We start from the raw sequence: 17,279 nt of genomic DNA on the forward strand, positions 1-17,279 counted from the left end.
TCTGTTCCTCTCTCTCTCTGTGTCATGGTCATTCTTCCTCTCTGTGGGAATTGCTTCTTGGAACTCTTTCATTTTGTTCCTTACTCTTGCTTTCCTGGTTATTCTTTCTTCCTCCATCCAAACCCTCAGGTCACAACTCTCACTGTTCCTATTCCATGTCTATCTAGGCTCGTCCCTCTCTTTCACTATGACATCCCTTTGTTCATTCTTCTCCCCACCTCCTTCCATCCACCCACCTGATTTGGGTCTCTCTATAAATCTCCTGCTCCCTTTCTATCCTAGATCCCTCTCACTTGTCCCAAAGCTCACTCTATCTATATCCTGGGTCCCACTCCATCCAATGTACTTCCTCTCTGATATTCTCCTCTAAGCCAAGTTTTATTCTATTCAAGGTCTGTAGATCAATCTCCCCAGTTTCCCCTCTATCCCAGAACTCTTTCTTTCTCATTTCTTTCTCCTGGGGTATCAACAACAAATTTGTAGATGGTTTTGTTGTCATACCAAGCCACAGTCATTGGTGTAATGTTTATTCTGGTTCATCTTTCTGGCTCCTTTCCTGCCTGGGAAAGCAACTCCTGACAGGGTTCAAATCTCTGTTGGGATGTACAGTACAATAGAAGCACTCATCTATCCAAAATCCATGGGAGTTCATACACTAGAAAACGGTCGTAAATTGTTGGCAGACACACAAGATTCTGATGATGCCAAGATCAGAAGCTAAATACATTCTACTGAATTCAATCAGCAGGTCAAGAAGCATCAGTGGGAGGAAAAGAATGGTTAGTGTTTCATCCGAAGCCCTGACAAAGGGTTTTGGCCTGAAATCTTTTTCTGCCACTGATGCAGTTCAAACCAGAGTTTTCTCCAAAGGACTGTGTTCAACTTTACATTTTAGCATTCCCTCAAATCACAAGTTCTTCCAATGAGTATCCTGTGATAGCAGAAATATAAGGAGCTTCTCATATATGGCTCTTTACTTCAAGTGAAGTTTATTTGTCACATTATACATTGTTCAATGAGAAAGGATTTTCTGTGAGCAGGCTAGAGGGTTAACTTTAACATGCAGACAAGTTGTATAAAGTCAGAGAGGACCTATACAGAGGATAGTGTTACAATTTCCTATTTTTATCTTTTAAAGGTTGCTGATAGCGACGAAGAGGAGAACGAAATACAAACTACCAGAGAGCATAAGAGTATACCTAATCTTAATGCTGGTCAAGTGGAATCAAACAGACACAGTGCTTTGGGAAATTCTCATCCACCTTCAGATATAAAGGTTAATTTAAAGCCTACAAATGCATACGAATTTGGCCAAGCACTGCAGGTGTTGCAGGCTAAGAACGATCTTGCCAGATGTGGAAAACTGCTAAGAAATGTAAAACCAGAAGATCTGCCGGTCATGATGGGTAATAAACTGGAAGCTGATGTGTACATCATGATTATTCAGGCTTTGAAGGGACACCTTTTAGAAAAGTATCCCAACCTTGTGTATTGGCACCTTGTTCACCTGTGCAAAGCAGAAAGATTTAAGGTATGTGTTACTTAAAATATTGTTCCTTTTTTAAAAAAAGGCATAGAATTTCCTAATGATCGTGTAATGCTCCATTTCTGTCATTGTGTAGATGGTTATAATATGAATGTTTACACTATGATTGCTGCCACAAAACACTGAATTTCATGACTTGTTCATTGCAATAAATTCTGATTCTGTCCCTTAACTTCATTTAACAATGTCTTTATATTCCTTTCTTCAGCATATATTTAACACTTAAAACATCTGTGCCTCAACCACCCCATCTTGTCGGTTTATTTCTATCTTATATTTCTGTGCCCACAATTTGATATATAATTGCAATATCTAGCCTATAAATTTCATTGACAAACTTTACAGTTAACTTGTCACCTTTCCATATTTAAAAAAAAAGTTTATGAAAGATTATATTATAAAAATGATTAAAGCATAGAACTCCAAAATTCCAGACTGCTTGGGGATTGTGGTGATATGCATTTTTTTTAATTTTTCTGGATTCTTGGGCAGTACTTCTAAAATTCAATTTTAAGGAGAAATAAAGAAAAGATGAACAGGTAAATTTTGATGTTTATTCATTAGCAAATATAATATGCTTCATTTATCAAAACAAGCAGTTATAAAGAAAAAGAAAAATGCTACTGTACATCTGTGGCACTTATGCATACACACATAGCCCACTAAATTTAAAAAGTTTGAGAGTTTTTGAAAAGTCCAGATGATCTAGATTTTTGGACTTCTACTGTAGGTACACTATATCCTTAGTTATGGAATCTACCTTATAAATCCACATAGTTGCAAATAGAGCTACTGAAACCCTCAAAATGCAGAGCAAAATCACAACCAGGAAATTGCACCAATGTGTTAAATAAACCAATTGGTTCATATGGTGCTTTGTTATAGATAGAATATATCTCTATGTATTTTCAGGATGGGATTGTGAGCAATATGGAAAGCACAAATGAGGGGGTCAGGGGAAATTAAAGCACACTTCAAAAGGGAGCTGTTTTAGAAGACAGGAAGTAAAAGGGAGCATACTAAATGTGTTAGGTAATGGAGAAAAAGGGTCTGTCTTTCACACTTCAGGGGAACTATTATTCAACTTCTGATTAAAAGATCTCAGTACTCATTTCCAAAAGGCTTGTCGATCACATACCAGATGAGATGTTTCATGCAGGAAGACCTCACAAAATCACTCAATTATGCAATTGAAAAATTAGCTCAGAATCAGAGTTTATCGTCATGAACATGTCACAAAATTTTGTTTTGCAGCATTACAGGTGCAAATATTGCTAAAAATTACATTTTTCTAAATGCAAAAGAAGAGAAAGTGAGGTGGTGTCTGTGGTTCATTGTCCATTCAGAAATCTGATTGCAGAGGGGAGAAGCTGTTTTTGTACCATTGGGTCTTTGTCTTCAGTCTCCTGTACCTCCTTCCTGATAGCAGTGAGTGCATTGCCTGGGTGGAGAGTGTCCTTGAGTCACCACCTCTTGGTGATGTTTTCAATGAAGAGTGATGGGGCTGGCTGAGTTCACTACTCTCTGTGGACTTTGCCTGCCCTGTGCAATGTTACCAGATAGTGAGGAAACCAGTCAGAATGCTTATCACAGTTCTCCTGTAGAAATTTGCAAGAGTCTTTGGTGACATACCAAATCTCCTCAAACTCCTCACATGGAGCCTCCATGACAGCTCTTCAGAGATGTTGACACCCAGGAACTTGTAACCATATAACTACAGCCCAGAAACAGGCCAATTCGTCCCTACAAGTCTGTGCCAAACATCTTCTTCTTCTTAATCCCATTAACCTGCATTTGGCCCATAACCCTCCACACCTCTCCCATCCAATTACCTGTCCAAATTTTCCTTGAATATTAACATTGATCTTGCTTCTACCACCTCTGCTGGAAGTTCATTCCACACCCCCACCACCCTTTGCGTGAAGAAATTCCCCCTCATGTTTCCCCTAAACTTTTCCCCTTTTACTCTCAATCCATGCTCTCTTGTTTGAATCCCCTCCCCCATGGAAAAAAGCTATCCACATTGACTCTATCAAATCACCCCTCAATCATCTACACTCCAAAAAATAAAATCCCAGCCTTCTCAACTTTTCCCTGTAACTCAAACCCTGAAACCCCAGCAACATTCTCATAAACCTCCTCTGCACTCTCTATATTCTGTTTATATCCATCCTGTAATTCAGTGACCAAAACTGCACACATTTGCCCTCACCATGCCTTATACAATTTCAACATAATATCCCAACTCCTGTATTCAGTACTCTGATTTAAGAAAGCCAACATACTAAATGTCACTTTCACCACCCATGCAGTTCAACTTTCAGGGAAAAATGAGTATAGGGAGTTAGGTTGGGAGCTAAAAAGGACCACAAAGGGAGTAATCTCTGGATGCGCCACGCAACAGTGAGGGCAGGAATAGTATAAGGTGGAGGATGAGTGTGTGGCTGAAGGAGTGGAGCAAGGAGCAGGGATTTGAATTTTTGGATCACTGGAACCTTTTTTGGAGGAGGTGGGACCTGCACCAAATGGATGTGTTGCAATCTGAATCCCAGAGAGAGCAGGATCCTGGTGGGGGCATTTGCTACTCAGGAGGCTTTAAACTAGAATGGTTAGGGGAAGGGAACCAAATAAAAGAGATCTGCAAAAAGAGGGTTAGACTGCAAACAGAGAAGGCTTGTAGACAAAGTTTGGGGGTGATTGAGAAGAAAAATAATCAGTTCAGTGATGGAGTGGAGATGATGGAAAGAAATAACAGTTGACTGTAAAGATGGGGACAAACAGAGAAAGATGTGTGAAATCTCTCAACTGCATTTACTTTAATACTAGAAATATTGTAAGGAAGGTGGACGAGCTGAAGGTGTGGATAGACACTTGGCAATATGACGTGTTAGCGATTAGTGGAAAGTGGTTGCAGGAGGGTTGTGACTGGCAGCTACATATTCCTGGATTTCGCTGCTTTAGGTGTGATAGAATTGGAGGGACAAGAGGAGGTGGTGCAGCATTGCTTGTCAGGGAAAATATTACAATGGTGTTTAGGTGAGATAGATTAAACGGCTCATCAAGGGAGGTGGTATGGGTGGAACTGAGAAATGTGAAAGGAGAAGTTACACTTATAGGGTAGATTATAGACCACCTAGTGCAGAGCAAGAAATAGAGGAGCAAATTTGTAAGGAAATAGCAGATATTTGTAATAAGCACAGGGTTGCATTAGTGGGGATTTTAATTTTCCTAATATAGATTGGGAAACATTCTGTGAAAGGGCTGGATTGATTAGAATTTGCAAAATGTGTACAGGATAGTTTTTTTGCAGTAATACGTTGATGTACTGACTAGAGAAGGGGCAATATTGGATCTACTGTTGGGGAATGAGGTAGGGCAGGAGACAGAGGTAGGTGTTGGGGAGCACTTCAGATCCAGTGATCATAGTTTCAATACAGTTATGGAAAGGGATAGGTCTGGTCCAAAGACTGAGGTTTTTGAGTGGGGAAAAGCCAGATTTGAAGAGATGAGAAAGGATTTGCGAGGAGTGGATTGGGATTATTTGTTTTAAGGGAAGGATGTAGAGGAGAATTGGAGGTCTTTTAAAGGTGAGATTTTGAGGGTACGGAATCTTTATGTTCCTGTTAGGATAAAAGGCAGAGCCAAAATTTTGAGAGAGCCATGGTTTTCAAGGGATATTAGAAATTTGGTTTGAATAAAAAGGGAGGCCTACATTAAATAGAAGAAACAAGGTGTAAATGGGATGATTTGAAATACATTGATTGTAAAAAGAAATAAAGAAAGCAAAAAGGTATGAGGTGACTATAGTGAACAAGGTGAAAATAAATCCAAAGGGTTTTTATAAATATGTAAATAGCAAAAGGAGAGTGAAGGATAAAATTGGTCCCTTAGAGAATCTGAGCAGACAACTGTGTGCAGAGCCAAATGAGATGGGGGAGATATTGAACAAGTTCTTTTCTTTGGTATTCACTTGGGAGAAGGATATTGAATTGTGCAGGATAAGGGAAGCAAAAGGAATAATTATAGAAAATGTAGGGATCAGGAATGAGGGGGCTATTGGAGCTTTTGAAGCATATAAAGGGGGAATAAGTCTCCACATCCCGATGGGATTTTCCCCAGATCTTGAAGGAAGTCAGCGAAGAAACAGCGGAGGCTGTAACAGTGATTTTTCAAAAGTCATTAAAGAGGGGCATAGTGCCGGAGGATTGGGGTATTGCACATGTGGTTCCTTTGTTTAAAAGGAGTTTGAGGAGTAAGTCAAGCAATTATAAGCCTTTAAGTTTGTTGTCGGTGGTCGGTAAGCTAATGTAAATTATTCTTAGAGATCATATATAAGTATCTAGTTTGATAGGGTCTGATGAGGAATACTCAACATGGATTTGTGTGTGGAAGGTCATGTTTGACAAATTTTATTGAATTTTTTGAGTGGGGGTGACTAGGAATGTTGATGAAGGTAGAGTAGTAGATGTTGTCTATATGGATTTCAGTAAGGCCTTCGATAAGGTTCCACATGGAAGGTTGGTTCAGGCACTAGGTATTAATTTTGAGATAGTCAAATGGGTTCAACAGTGGCTAGAAGGTAGATGCCAGAGAGTCATGGTGGATAAGTGTTTGTCAGGATGGAGGCCGGTAACAAGTGGTGTGCCTCAGGGATTGGTATTGGGTTCCTTGTTATTTGTCATTTATATTAATGATTTGAATGATGGAGTGGTAAACTGGATGAGTAAATATGAGGATAATCCAAAGATGGGTAGAGGTTTTCAGAGATTGCGGAAGGATTTGGATGCTTAGAAGAGTAGGCTGAAAGATGACAGATGAAAAGTGTGAAGTGCTTCATTTTGGAAAAAATAATCAAAATACTTAGTGAACGGGAGGGCATTGAGGAATGCAGAAGAACAGAAAAATCTAGGATTAACGGTTTATAGTTCTTTGAAGGTGGAATCTCATGAAGATAGGGTGATGAAGAAAGCTTTTGGTATGCTGGCCTTTATAAATCAAAGCATAGAATATAAGAGTTGGGAAATGATATTGAGACTATTCAAGGCATTGGTGAGGCTAAATTTAGAAAACTGTGTACAGTTCAGGTCACCAAATTATAGGAAGGATATCAATAAAGTAGAGAGGGTGCAGAGGAGATTTACTAACATGTTGCCTGGATTTCAGAATCTAGATTACAAAGAAAGATTGAGTAGATTTGATCTTTATTCATTTGGAGTGTAGAAAATTGAGGGGGGGATTTTATAGAGGTATACAAGATTTAGAGGGATAAATAGAGTAGATGTGGATAGGCTCTTTCCCTTGAGGATAGGTGAGATTCAAACAAGAGTTCACGAGTTAATAGTTGGGGTAAAACTTTAGAAGTAACATGAGAGAGGGAACTTTTTCCACTCAGAGAGTGGTGGCTGAGTGGAATGACCTTCCAAAAGAGGTGGTTGCAGCAAGGTTAATTTTGTCATTTAAGGAAAAGTTGGATAGTAGATGGGACTAGAGGAGATCATTAGATCGTTGCAGATTAGAGGCTCCGAGATGGCTTGTTTCCATATTGATTAAAATAGTACTGAAAGACTAAGCTATCATAGCTGGGTCAGCTATCCAGTTGAGGAGGAGAAAAGCCAAGGAAGCACTACTTAAGGGATTCCATAGTGAAAGATGCAGGCAGGCTTCTGAGGGATCAGTCATGGATATTGCTGGAGTAAAAGGAGTCTGCAGACACTTTAAAAATAATGCTGGGGAAACTCAGCAGATGTAACAGTGTACTTTATATAGCAAAGATAAAGATACATACATAACCTACATTTTGGGCTGAGCCCTTCATCATGGTTATCAAGCAGCAGGTACAGAAATTCAGGATGAATAGCCAATGCTTATGACGTTATGAAGGCAGATTTTAATGACTTGGGTAATAAATACACCATTATTTTAAAGATCGTTCTCACTGGGTTATTCTCAGGGTCATGTGCCAGCAAGTACAGAAACTGGAAGGTAGTGCAAATGCACGAGCAACTGGAAAGAGTGCAGGAAGGAATGCTGTAGAGTTCTGAAGCATTGGGACTATGTCTGGTGAAGTTGGGACCTGTTCAGGTTGCAAAGATCCCAGCAGTTGATTAGGAATCTGAGCCTAGATTCAGAGCAGGGATTGAACTAAAGAGCAAAAATTGATTAATCCTACAACTGGGAGTATCCAAATTAGATTTGACAGCAAATTTAAAGGCAGACAAATGCATAAGGACAGTCATGAGGAGGAAGACTTAAGTTATGTGGTCAGTCTAAAAGAATTTAAAGGCATAACATTGCATCAGGAAAACTTTTTTTAAAGCAGTATGTACCAAGTCCAATGAGGTAGGTAGAACTGAGCAGGTGGAAAAAGTATCAATGACAGAACAGAATGAAGTAATGGTAATAGCAAAGAAACTTGATATTCCAAATTGTAGAATCGTATTGGGAAATTAAATCCTGAAACAATTTCACAACTTCAAGTACATGGGTTACATCTGATGACAAATGTTAAACAGATATAAAAGCAAGAATAGCAATGGTAAGAACAGCATTTATAGAAATGAGAAACATCCTAACGAACAAGAAAATAGCAATTGACGTCAGTCTTAGAACTCTCAGCTGTTACATTCTTCCTATATTGATATATGGCTGTTAGTCATGGGTCATCAAAAATGCAATGGAAAAAAAATCAATGCAGCAGAGATGTGGTTTCTCAGAAGAAGGCTATGCATATCATATCTGGACAGGATAACAAAGAAAACAAAACCTACATTACTTAAAAGAATCAGAAACCAGCAAAGTTCTTTGGACACATCATGCGAAGAGATACATTAGAATATTTAGTTACAACTGGAAAGCTTGAAGATAAACTGCAGAGGCAGACAGAAAATGATAGATTGATTACCATCATGGTTAGAAACAGGGGAGGCAACAATTTGAAGGGTCAGAGACAGTGATGGATGGGGAGACATGATTGCCCACACCAAATGGGAAGGCACCTGAATGACGACAGAACATTTTGATCTGATCCAAGATCAGTCGAAACAGATTGCAAAATTCAGTTAATCGTCCAATTTATCATAGACAGTTTATCATACAGATAGTGAGTGTAAATGTTAAGAGCTTCAGGAAGACTTCCAAAAGATTCCATGCTAGGACACACCATAATATAGGAATAGGATGAGTTAGACACAGAACAGTATGATTTTAACTTTTTTTAAGTTTAAAAAAAATTATATACTTTGTCAAATGCACTTAAAATTAGAATGCAAGTTACCAAGAGTTTGCATTTAATTTCCTGTAATTTAATGTACTGTATGCCTTCATTTTAAGTGATTCAACCATTAGAATCTAAATATTTTACTTTTATGCAGATTGCATCAGTGATTGTGGGTAAAGAAAGGGATCAAGTGCAACTCCTCTTCAGCAGTTTGCTACAGATAATGAGCAATGAGTTCACCTCCGAGGATGTTCAGAATCTAGCAAAAAGCTATGACCTATAATATTCTTCAGGAATCAAAGTTGATATCACAAATTCAGTAATTCAGATGGTTGGGAACTATGGAAATTGTATGGAATGCAATCCACTTTTTTCTACTCACTTCCACATTCTCCTTTAAAACTAACAATGTGGTCCAAGTCTTTCACTGAGGTAGCTAGCACCACCTTATTCAGGAATGTTTCACTTGTCCAAACAATAAACTATTTGATCACCTGTGAGCATTCACTAAAGGAGCATTGTCATTTTCAAAATGGTGACCTCATTCTGAAATAAACCATCAAGACTTGTTATTTCCTCATGTTGAATATATTTGTGTTGCAGGGATGATAAGCATTTACATTGTTTTCAATTTTGATCTGCTCAGTATTTCAGTTTTAGAATTTTACAAAGCCTTAATATTTCCTTTCATTAATCCTTTATTAGATAAAATAGTTTGTGGGTTGCCAGTTGAAGAATATAATTTATTCATGATTGAATGGGGATACTTACTGAGTCTATGATGAAACCTTGAACTTGAAATGTTGAATGTAGTAAATGTGCTGTTATTTAAAGATGTACTGCACAATGTGTTGTCATTCAATCATTAAAACTTTTTGCATTGTAATGCAATCTACCAGTTAAGATCAAATGACTGCAAACATTACTTCAGTCTCATATTTATGCACTGACAAAATAAGCCAGATTTGTATCAATATCAAGGATTTCTGCTCATATTATTTAACCTGTTTCTAATTTAGAGCACTTCACAAAAATCTCATTGACGCATTCCATTTGATCAGTTTTCTGGTGTTTGTTCAGTCACCTTTGCTGCTACCTAGAACTATACAAGCCCTTGTATAATCCTGTCCACAATGAATGTGAAATGCAAAAACATTTTGTTTCGATGCTTAGTCATTTCCCAGTGGTGCAAGTCTATGAAGGAAGGCATAGTTCAAAATAATTATTACAAAATAACAGAGAAACACTGGAAGCAACCATTTCCAAGGACAGCTCAGCTGTCCTGCTGTTATAACTCATGAACCACATCCAAAAAGCAGTCAGAAGATATGGTACCTTCATCCAAGGCAACCAGATGAACTATTCTTAGTAATATTAGACATAGAAAAATTACATTGCATTTCCTGCTCTGTTCCTGCAATGCAATATGGCAACTATTTGCACAAAGCTGATTTCAAAAGTTTGTTGTCTGTTTCTTATTCAATTGTGAGATATTATTTTGTCAATCTTAAGTAAAGTTTGGAAAACTAACCCCAAGAACTTTCAAAGGTGTAGAATTAGACTTGAAAATCCATTGGAAAAAGAGAAATGTGAAACATTTAGAATTTGAACAAATGTTGTCTTTGTTAGTAAGCTCTTCTTAGTTTTGTATTTTTAAAACAGTACTCCAACAAAAGTAAATGAAACTGAATCTTGAGTGTTCGTGATGGTCACGTGAACAGCTAGACACACTTGTAGAATTGTACTGGTTGGAATTTTATTTCACAGATGGCCATGACCCTGTATATTGAGCCAAAACAACAGGAACCAACACCTTAGATATCCAATTATATCTTTCTTTCCAGCCACATTATTAATTCTCAGAATGTTCTATGCAACTTCAAGGTTTTTTTTTAAATGAACCACAACCAGAATCAATGCCTTTTGTCCAAGTCACGCTCTCCTATCCAAATCTCGGCGACTACCTGATTGCCACTGCTACTTGAATGATTTCCAGGTTAAATCTTATCCCTCCCTGATACACTGTATTTACTTCATCTTGCACACAAGTTCAAGCCTAAATGATCCTTTGTTCCCCAATGTGATCGAGGGATCTTACTGATCTCCCCTATTTCCCTCATGTTTCAGCTACAATTACCCTATCTGTATCAATGAAGATTTGACATTCAGTTAGTTTAGGTTTCTCCCTACTTAATCTGTTCAAAATTAAAGTTGAATTATGCTACGACTGCAATCCTGTCTTCCTCCAAGCACTGGACAAAATTTAACATTTCCTGCCTGAAATTTACAACCATCCCAAGTATGGAAGACAACATCCCACCTCATTTTCCCCCTCAGTATTTAAGTTCCATACTCACTAAATTCACTGTCTGCATTCCATTGAAGCTACACTCTGGTTAAGCCATTCTATGCACAGCTACAGTGCATCAAGCAGGGCAGATTCTTTTTTTGTAACCCTTCTCAAATTCCCAAGTTTCTCAGCAGAGATTGCAATTCAGGGAACCACTTCCAGCTGAACACCACCATAATGGCATTGTTAACTATAGGCAGTCCCCGGGTTTCTAATGAGATCTGTTCCTAATTCTGTCTTCAAGTTGAATTTGGAGGCAAGTCAGAATACGTACATACATTTCTTATTTAGCATCAGTTAGTCAAATGCTTGTCTTAATATGTAGTATAACTCAAATGATCCAAAATGGTCAAAACTGGGACTATTTCAGATAAACAATATTTTTCAATAACTGGTCATATTTTAAAAACAGCCCAGTAGCAACATCACTTAAACAGTCTTTAAACAACAAACAAGGGAAGACTTTTGAGCATGAAATAATGTTTAATTTTCATCAAAAAAACTTAAAATAAGATAAATCCAACACCAAAATTTCCAATTTTTTTTCCAATCTGTTATGTCAAGTTCAGCTCTGAAAAATTTTCGGATAACTGACCATTTCAGATATCCTCATTTATCCAAAAAATTTTTGGAGTTGTACTGTATATTCAATGCATATAAAACTACTGCAGTCAATTTCTTGAAGCAGGCACACTCAACAGTGTTTTCTGCAACGTAATCCAACTTAAAATAGCGGACAGTATTCTCCTTACTCAAACTAACGCCACAGAAACCACATGTAGTCCATTCATAAGTATGAGTTGTTCATAAGTCAGACATTCGTAACCCAGGGGTTGCCTGTATTGGCCAACACTGATAGGCAGACTACTTAAAGTCTAAAATTTAAAAATGAATTTGATTTTTGCAACCTCTGAGCTTTACAGTGCAAGTTATGCAATCACTCCACTCTAATTTGTTTATTTAAATTACAGCAGGCAATTTGACAGGAAAGTCAGTTCTTATTGTAATCATGCCATTTTATATTCATTCCCACAAGAGGTCCCAATATAACCACAGCAGTAAACCTGACAGATTTTCCTCTCTCTAACCTAGTCACTGATAAAAGAAACAAGTTCACTTTGTCCAGATAGACAAACCCAAGCATCTTCCAAGCTTGTATGGCTGAAATGCATGACTGAGCCTTGAGGGAGGAGTTCAGAGTTGATTTTAAATTGAGTATTCTTATTTGCAAAAAAAATGCACAAAGTAATTGCTTTTAATTGTATTTATTTTGAGATACGGTTCTTACAGTCACCCTGTTAGACAAACCAGTTTGCAAACAAATGTATAAATACCAAACCAAGCATATGCAACATATTGTAACTGGCACTAGTGTTCTAAAGCTTAAAGAAAATTAAAAAGATTGCAACTTGTTTCTTTTTTTTATTGTTCACAAGGATAAAATTTCAGGCATTATCAACATGGCAACATAAACTAAATACACACTGCGTAATTGGCTAAGCATACTTTCATATAATGACTCAATTTTGCATTTAAGTGAAGTTCAACAGTGCACCTTTTAGGCCGAGGATAGCCTTTGTGAATTTTAGTGTCTCGGTCTATAAAGGGGGAAAGGCCAAAGTCTTTACCTCTCCTTTAATGCTTCAAAGCAATGTGCAAATTCTGCACCGTGCTTTCAGTTTGTAACAAACTGCATCGGCAATAATCATTTGCCACAAATACTTTATTTTTCAGAACAAGGAACCAATTAAAATGATTGATAAACATTTTCTAAAGCCTGAGTACTGTCTTTGGTGGGCTACTATAGGGTTATATTTTAAGATTATTAATTGATTAGACAATTTTCATCCATTTCATTAGAGCATTCTTGTGTGGTTTTTTTTTTTAAGTATAAATATTTCCTCAAAAGAAAACATATTAAATACAGTCTTTTTCAAAGGCACCAAGAAACAGTGAAGGAGAATGGGTCAATCATAGAATAACCAGTCAACAACTCTTTTGATATAAATCAACAAATTTCTGCTTCATTCTGGGGTTTCTGCAAGTTTAGTTAAATACTCAGCACATGACAGAAAAACAGGCCATTACTTCTCACCCAACACATTATTGCCCAATAAATGCATCTCAAAGTTCTGCCAACTGCTCTCCCAGCTTTTAAAAAAAAAACCAAACTGAATAACTTGGGATCAAATCGATAACATTTAACCTATTACTTCTTGACCTTCCAATCTTGTTGATTAATAAGCACCAGTTTCAGTCCACAAATTATTAGCCATCTTTTATATTAAATCCGCATATAACTGTTAGCAGAACTTACTAGTGACATTTATGATACAAATTCCAGAATTGAAAGATTAAATTTCTGTATGAATCACGCTGGTCTGTTGCTGTGGATTATTATTATTGGTTACATTTTCCGTTTCCTCATTGGCATGTTTTGGCACTGTTGAAGTTACAGCACCATTCTCCTCTGCAATGAAGCTCAGCTGCAAGACTTCTGCATTTGGTCCAGCTGCAACAGATGCAAGAAGACCACCTTGAGATGGGCACGTCTCCAAACGATCATTCTCTACCTCTGGAAGGGGACTGACTGCTGAAAACCGACCGTGATAATCACTTGAACCATGACTACAAGATGTTTTCATGCTCTCCATATCAGATGCACTAAATTCTGAGAAATGGCTTGAGTGAGAGTCTGCTACAGATGGAATACTGTCACTAAGCGATGGAGAATCAAATTCACTTGAATTAGTGCTTCTCTGTTCTAATAGCTGTGCGTCCATCTCTTCCCGAGTTTCATTTATCTTCAGACTACCTCTTTTTTGCAATTTTCCTTTGCACTTTTTAGTTGTTGTTTCTTTGGACCATTTGGAAGCATTGCTTCGATTATCTGGAAGAGGGGCTGAGGTTGAAGTGACCACATTGCGGTTACCGTCATCCACACTGCTGCTTCCACTATTGTGTCTAAGCTTTGCAGGCTTTGACTCAATATCAACTTGTACCTCCAGACTGTTTCCTTCCCTAAATGGAGATAAACAGACAACATTTGAAATTCATTTAGTAATACTCATCAACAAATGTTCAGAACACTACTTGGAGAATTCTGAACTTGTCTGTCATTCAACAGTTTAAGATACTAAATGGGTAAAGAGAGAAATGAGGGTAATAATCCATTTGAAGGTTTACATTACTAACACTTAAATGTTGCTCTTGCAACATTATGAACTTTCCAACATGAACAATTGATGTGGAATTATTGTCACTGACACAGGGTATTTATATATCCTTGCCATCTTTGTGTCAAGGATATAAAGATGGCAGCCAACTTCAAGAACAATTCAACATAGCTAATTAATGGCAATCTTTCCAATAACAATCCCTGACCCATGAATTTTAAAAACCTGGTCGAAGGACGGTACCTACACATTAACCTATGAACAAAATATATAATTGACAGGCAGTTTAGAAAACAAGTCTATTGATAGAAAAAATGGAGAGAAACACTAAACTCTGCAGATGCAGTGATTGCAGTAAAATGTAATGCTGGAGAAACTCAGCCGGTCACACAACGTACTACAGCAAAGATAAAGAAGCATAACCAACATTTCAGGCCCGAGCCTTTCATCAAAGTATGAGCAAAATGCAGGCCAGCAACAGAATAAAATGGTGGGGGCAGGTGCCCAGGCAGGAGGTAATAGGTGAATGAGGGAGGGAGGGCACACCCAAAAATGGGGAGGGTGGATGGTTCTGTGAATGGAGAGGGAAGGGGCTGAAGAACTGGAGAAAAGAAGAGAGGGACAGGGAACAGAGGGAGAACAGGGAGTAGTCTAGCAGAAACTGGAGAAGTCGATGTTAGTGCCATCTGGTTGGAGAGTGCCCAGACAGAACATTAGGTGTTGCTCCTCCAAAGTACAGGTGGCCCTGGTTTGGAAATGCACGAGGCCAAGGACAGACATGTCGGTGTGAGAGCTGGACACAAATAAAAGGGCCTAATTACAATTATGTGTACTGTAAAAAGCACAATCTATTCTCAAGCTTAATAATGAGTCTGCTCCGTAACAGACTTTAAAATTGCTTAAGATATTAGGACAATCCTAAATTATCTGGGCACCACCCCACTGCTCCTGTTAAATTTCGTTCTGAGAATTTTTAAAAAAATTTTTATTTATAGTATTACAGACTCTTATTAGCCAGGTATAGGGGAACAATCCTCCCATTTTACAGGTCTATATTGACAGATACAGGTCTATATTTCCTTTCTCTCTCCCCCTCCCCCCCCCCAAATCCTTCACCTTTCCTCACACTTCAACTCAAGTAAAAACATAAAATCAATTATTAAAAATAACAATACAAATACATGAAAAAAAAGGGGGGGAACCAGCAGGATTTTTGTCTCCTCATTCTCAGTATTTCAGGGCTTGTGTGATCTTATATACTGTATTCCTATTGAAAAAGTTCCTGGGAAAGCTAATCACATCTGCGTTTTGATGTGTCGCAAGTATGGCTGCCACACCTCAAAGAATGTGTTAAATCTCCCTCTTAAGTTGTAAGTAATTTTACCCAGGAGAACACAGCTCTGCATCACAGTGTTCCATCTTGCTGTGCTTAGCTGAGAGTCAGATTTCCAGGTAACCATTATTCATTTCCTGGCCACCGCCAAGGCAACCATCATGAATTGAATTTGGTGTTTGGACAATCTCGGACTTGTGTCCATAATATCCCCTGCAGGAATAGTGCTGGATCCTGCAGATACTCCACCCTTGTCATTTTTTTTTCTAAAATGTCCCCCAATTCTACCCAGAAGGGTCTCACCTCGGTGCATAGCCACATTAAATTCATAAAAGTTCCTGTCTCTCTGTCACATCTAAAACACAATTCAGGGATTTATGGTTTAACCTTATGGAATATAAAAACTTAATATAATACAAGGGTGGATCCAAGTATAGCCGTGTCACTCTACGCTGAGAAAGCCTTTGATAGACTTGAGTGGGATTTTTTGGCAAAAGTGCTGGAAAAATTTGGGTTGGGACATTCATTCAGAAATTGGGTAAAAGCACTGAACCACAAACTCAAGGCCAAAGTTGTCACTAAAGGATAGACATCTTCAGCCTTCCCACTGAGAAGATCTAGTAGACAGCGTTGTCCACTATCCCCTGCTCTATTCATATTGGCTATTGAACAGTTAGCGGGAACAATTTGCCGGGATCCAGGCATCAAAGGGTTTAGAATGGGCCAGGAAGAACACAAAATTCATTTGTTAGCGGATGACATTTTTATATATTTGAATGCACCTGCCTATAACGATGATGGGCATGGCTAACTGCATTAACTGCCATGGCTACAATACCTTTTTCAATCTTTGCCCATAATGCTGCCCCAGAGTTTTTTCAAGACACTTAACGGATATGTCAGACAATTCCCATGGGTGAATAAAGTAGCTAGAGTCTCCATAGAAAAACTGGCCTGGGACTATAGCCTAGGAGGAATGAGACTCCTAGACTTAAAAAAAAATTATTGGACAAGCCATGCAAGGTTTTTCACCTCATTCTTTGAGGGGGACTCTTTACCCTCCTGGGCACACATGGTAGAAGAGGAGATAGCAGAAGAAATTATTTACAAATACTAAATTAATAATGCAAAAATAAAAGAACCCAATACTAAAACAGCATACAATTCAAACATGGCAAAAAAATAATAAACCAGATTATTTGTTTAAAAGTGGGGTTGTCTCCTCAAACGCCCCAACCCACAACAAATTAATCCCCGTAACCAGGTAACAAGATCCTGGATATCTAGTGCCAGAAAGGGATCAGGTGTATCGAGGACTGTTATGAGAAGGGAAACTTATGTCCCTTATTCGAAACTTATTCGAGCAATTATAAAACAAATTTGACTTAACAAACAAGACCCTCTTCTGCTACCTTCAAATAAGATCCTTTTTGAGGGACAAATTGGGTCTAAGGCCCTGCTGCTGTGTAGTGACATGGAGGCTCTAATTTGAAGGGGGAAATCACTTGTAAATTCATTTTGGCTATGTATCTCCTGTTCCAAATCAAGAGCCCAAAACTGGGTCTCCATAAAGCGAGGCAAAGATTAGAGTCAGATCTAGGAACAACAATTCCTGAACGATGCTGGTCTGACTTCTGCCGGGGCAGCATGAAGGCTGT

At 38.2% G+C, this 17,279-nt stretch overlaps 2 protein-coding genes across 9 annotated transcripts in view; one reads left to right on the plus strand and one right to left on the minus strand.

Annotated features, from left to right (window-relative positions):
- The window catches only part of LOC138755112 (sperm-associated antigen 1-like), a 115,078-nt gene extending 101,627 nt beyond the window's left edge, over positions 1-13,451 (plus strand). For all 3 annotated transcript variants that reach the window (XM_069920425.1, XM_069920424.1, XM_069920426.1), the window contains 2 exons: positions 1,139-1,531; positions 8,917-13,451. In XM_069920425.1, the coding sequence (XP_069776526.1) occupies positions 1,139-1,531; positions 8,917-9,045 (522 nt within the window). In that variant the 3' untranslated portion in view covers positions 9,046-13,451. The remainder of the gene's footprint in view (positions 1-1,138; positions 1,532-8,916) is intronic.
- The window catches only part of rnf19a (ring finger protein 19A, RBR E3 ubiquitin protein ligase), an 81,811-nt gene continuing 76,893 nt past the window's right edge, over positions 12,362-17,279 (minus strand). For all 6 annotated transcript variants that reach the window (XM_069920433.1, XM_069920427.1, XM_069920431.1 and 3 more), the window contains one exon: positions 12,362-14,133. In XM_069920433.1, coding sequence (XP_069776534.1) covers positions 13,467-14,133 — 667 coding nt within the window. In that variant the 3' untranslated portion in view covers positions 12,362-13,466. The remainder of the gene's footprint in view (positions 14,134-17,279) is intronic.

The sequence above is a fragment of the Narcine bancroftii genome, chromosome 2 (genome assembly GCF_036971445.1).
Source record: "Narcine bancroftii isolate sNarBan1 chromosome 2, sNarBan1.hap1, whole genome shotgun sequence".
Lineage (NCBI taxonomy): Eukaryota > Metazoa > Chordata > Chondrichthyes > Torpediniformes > Narcinidae > Narcine > Narcine bancroftii.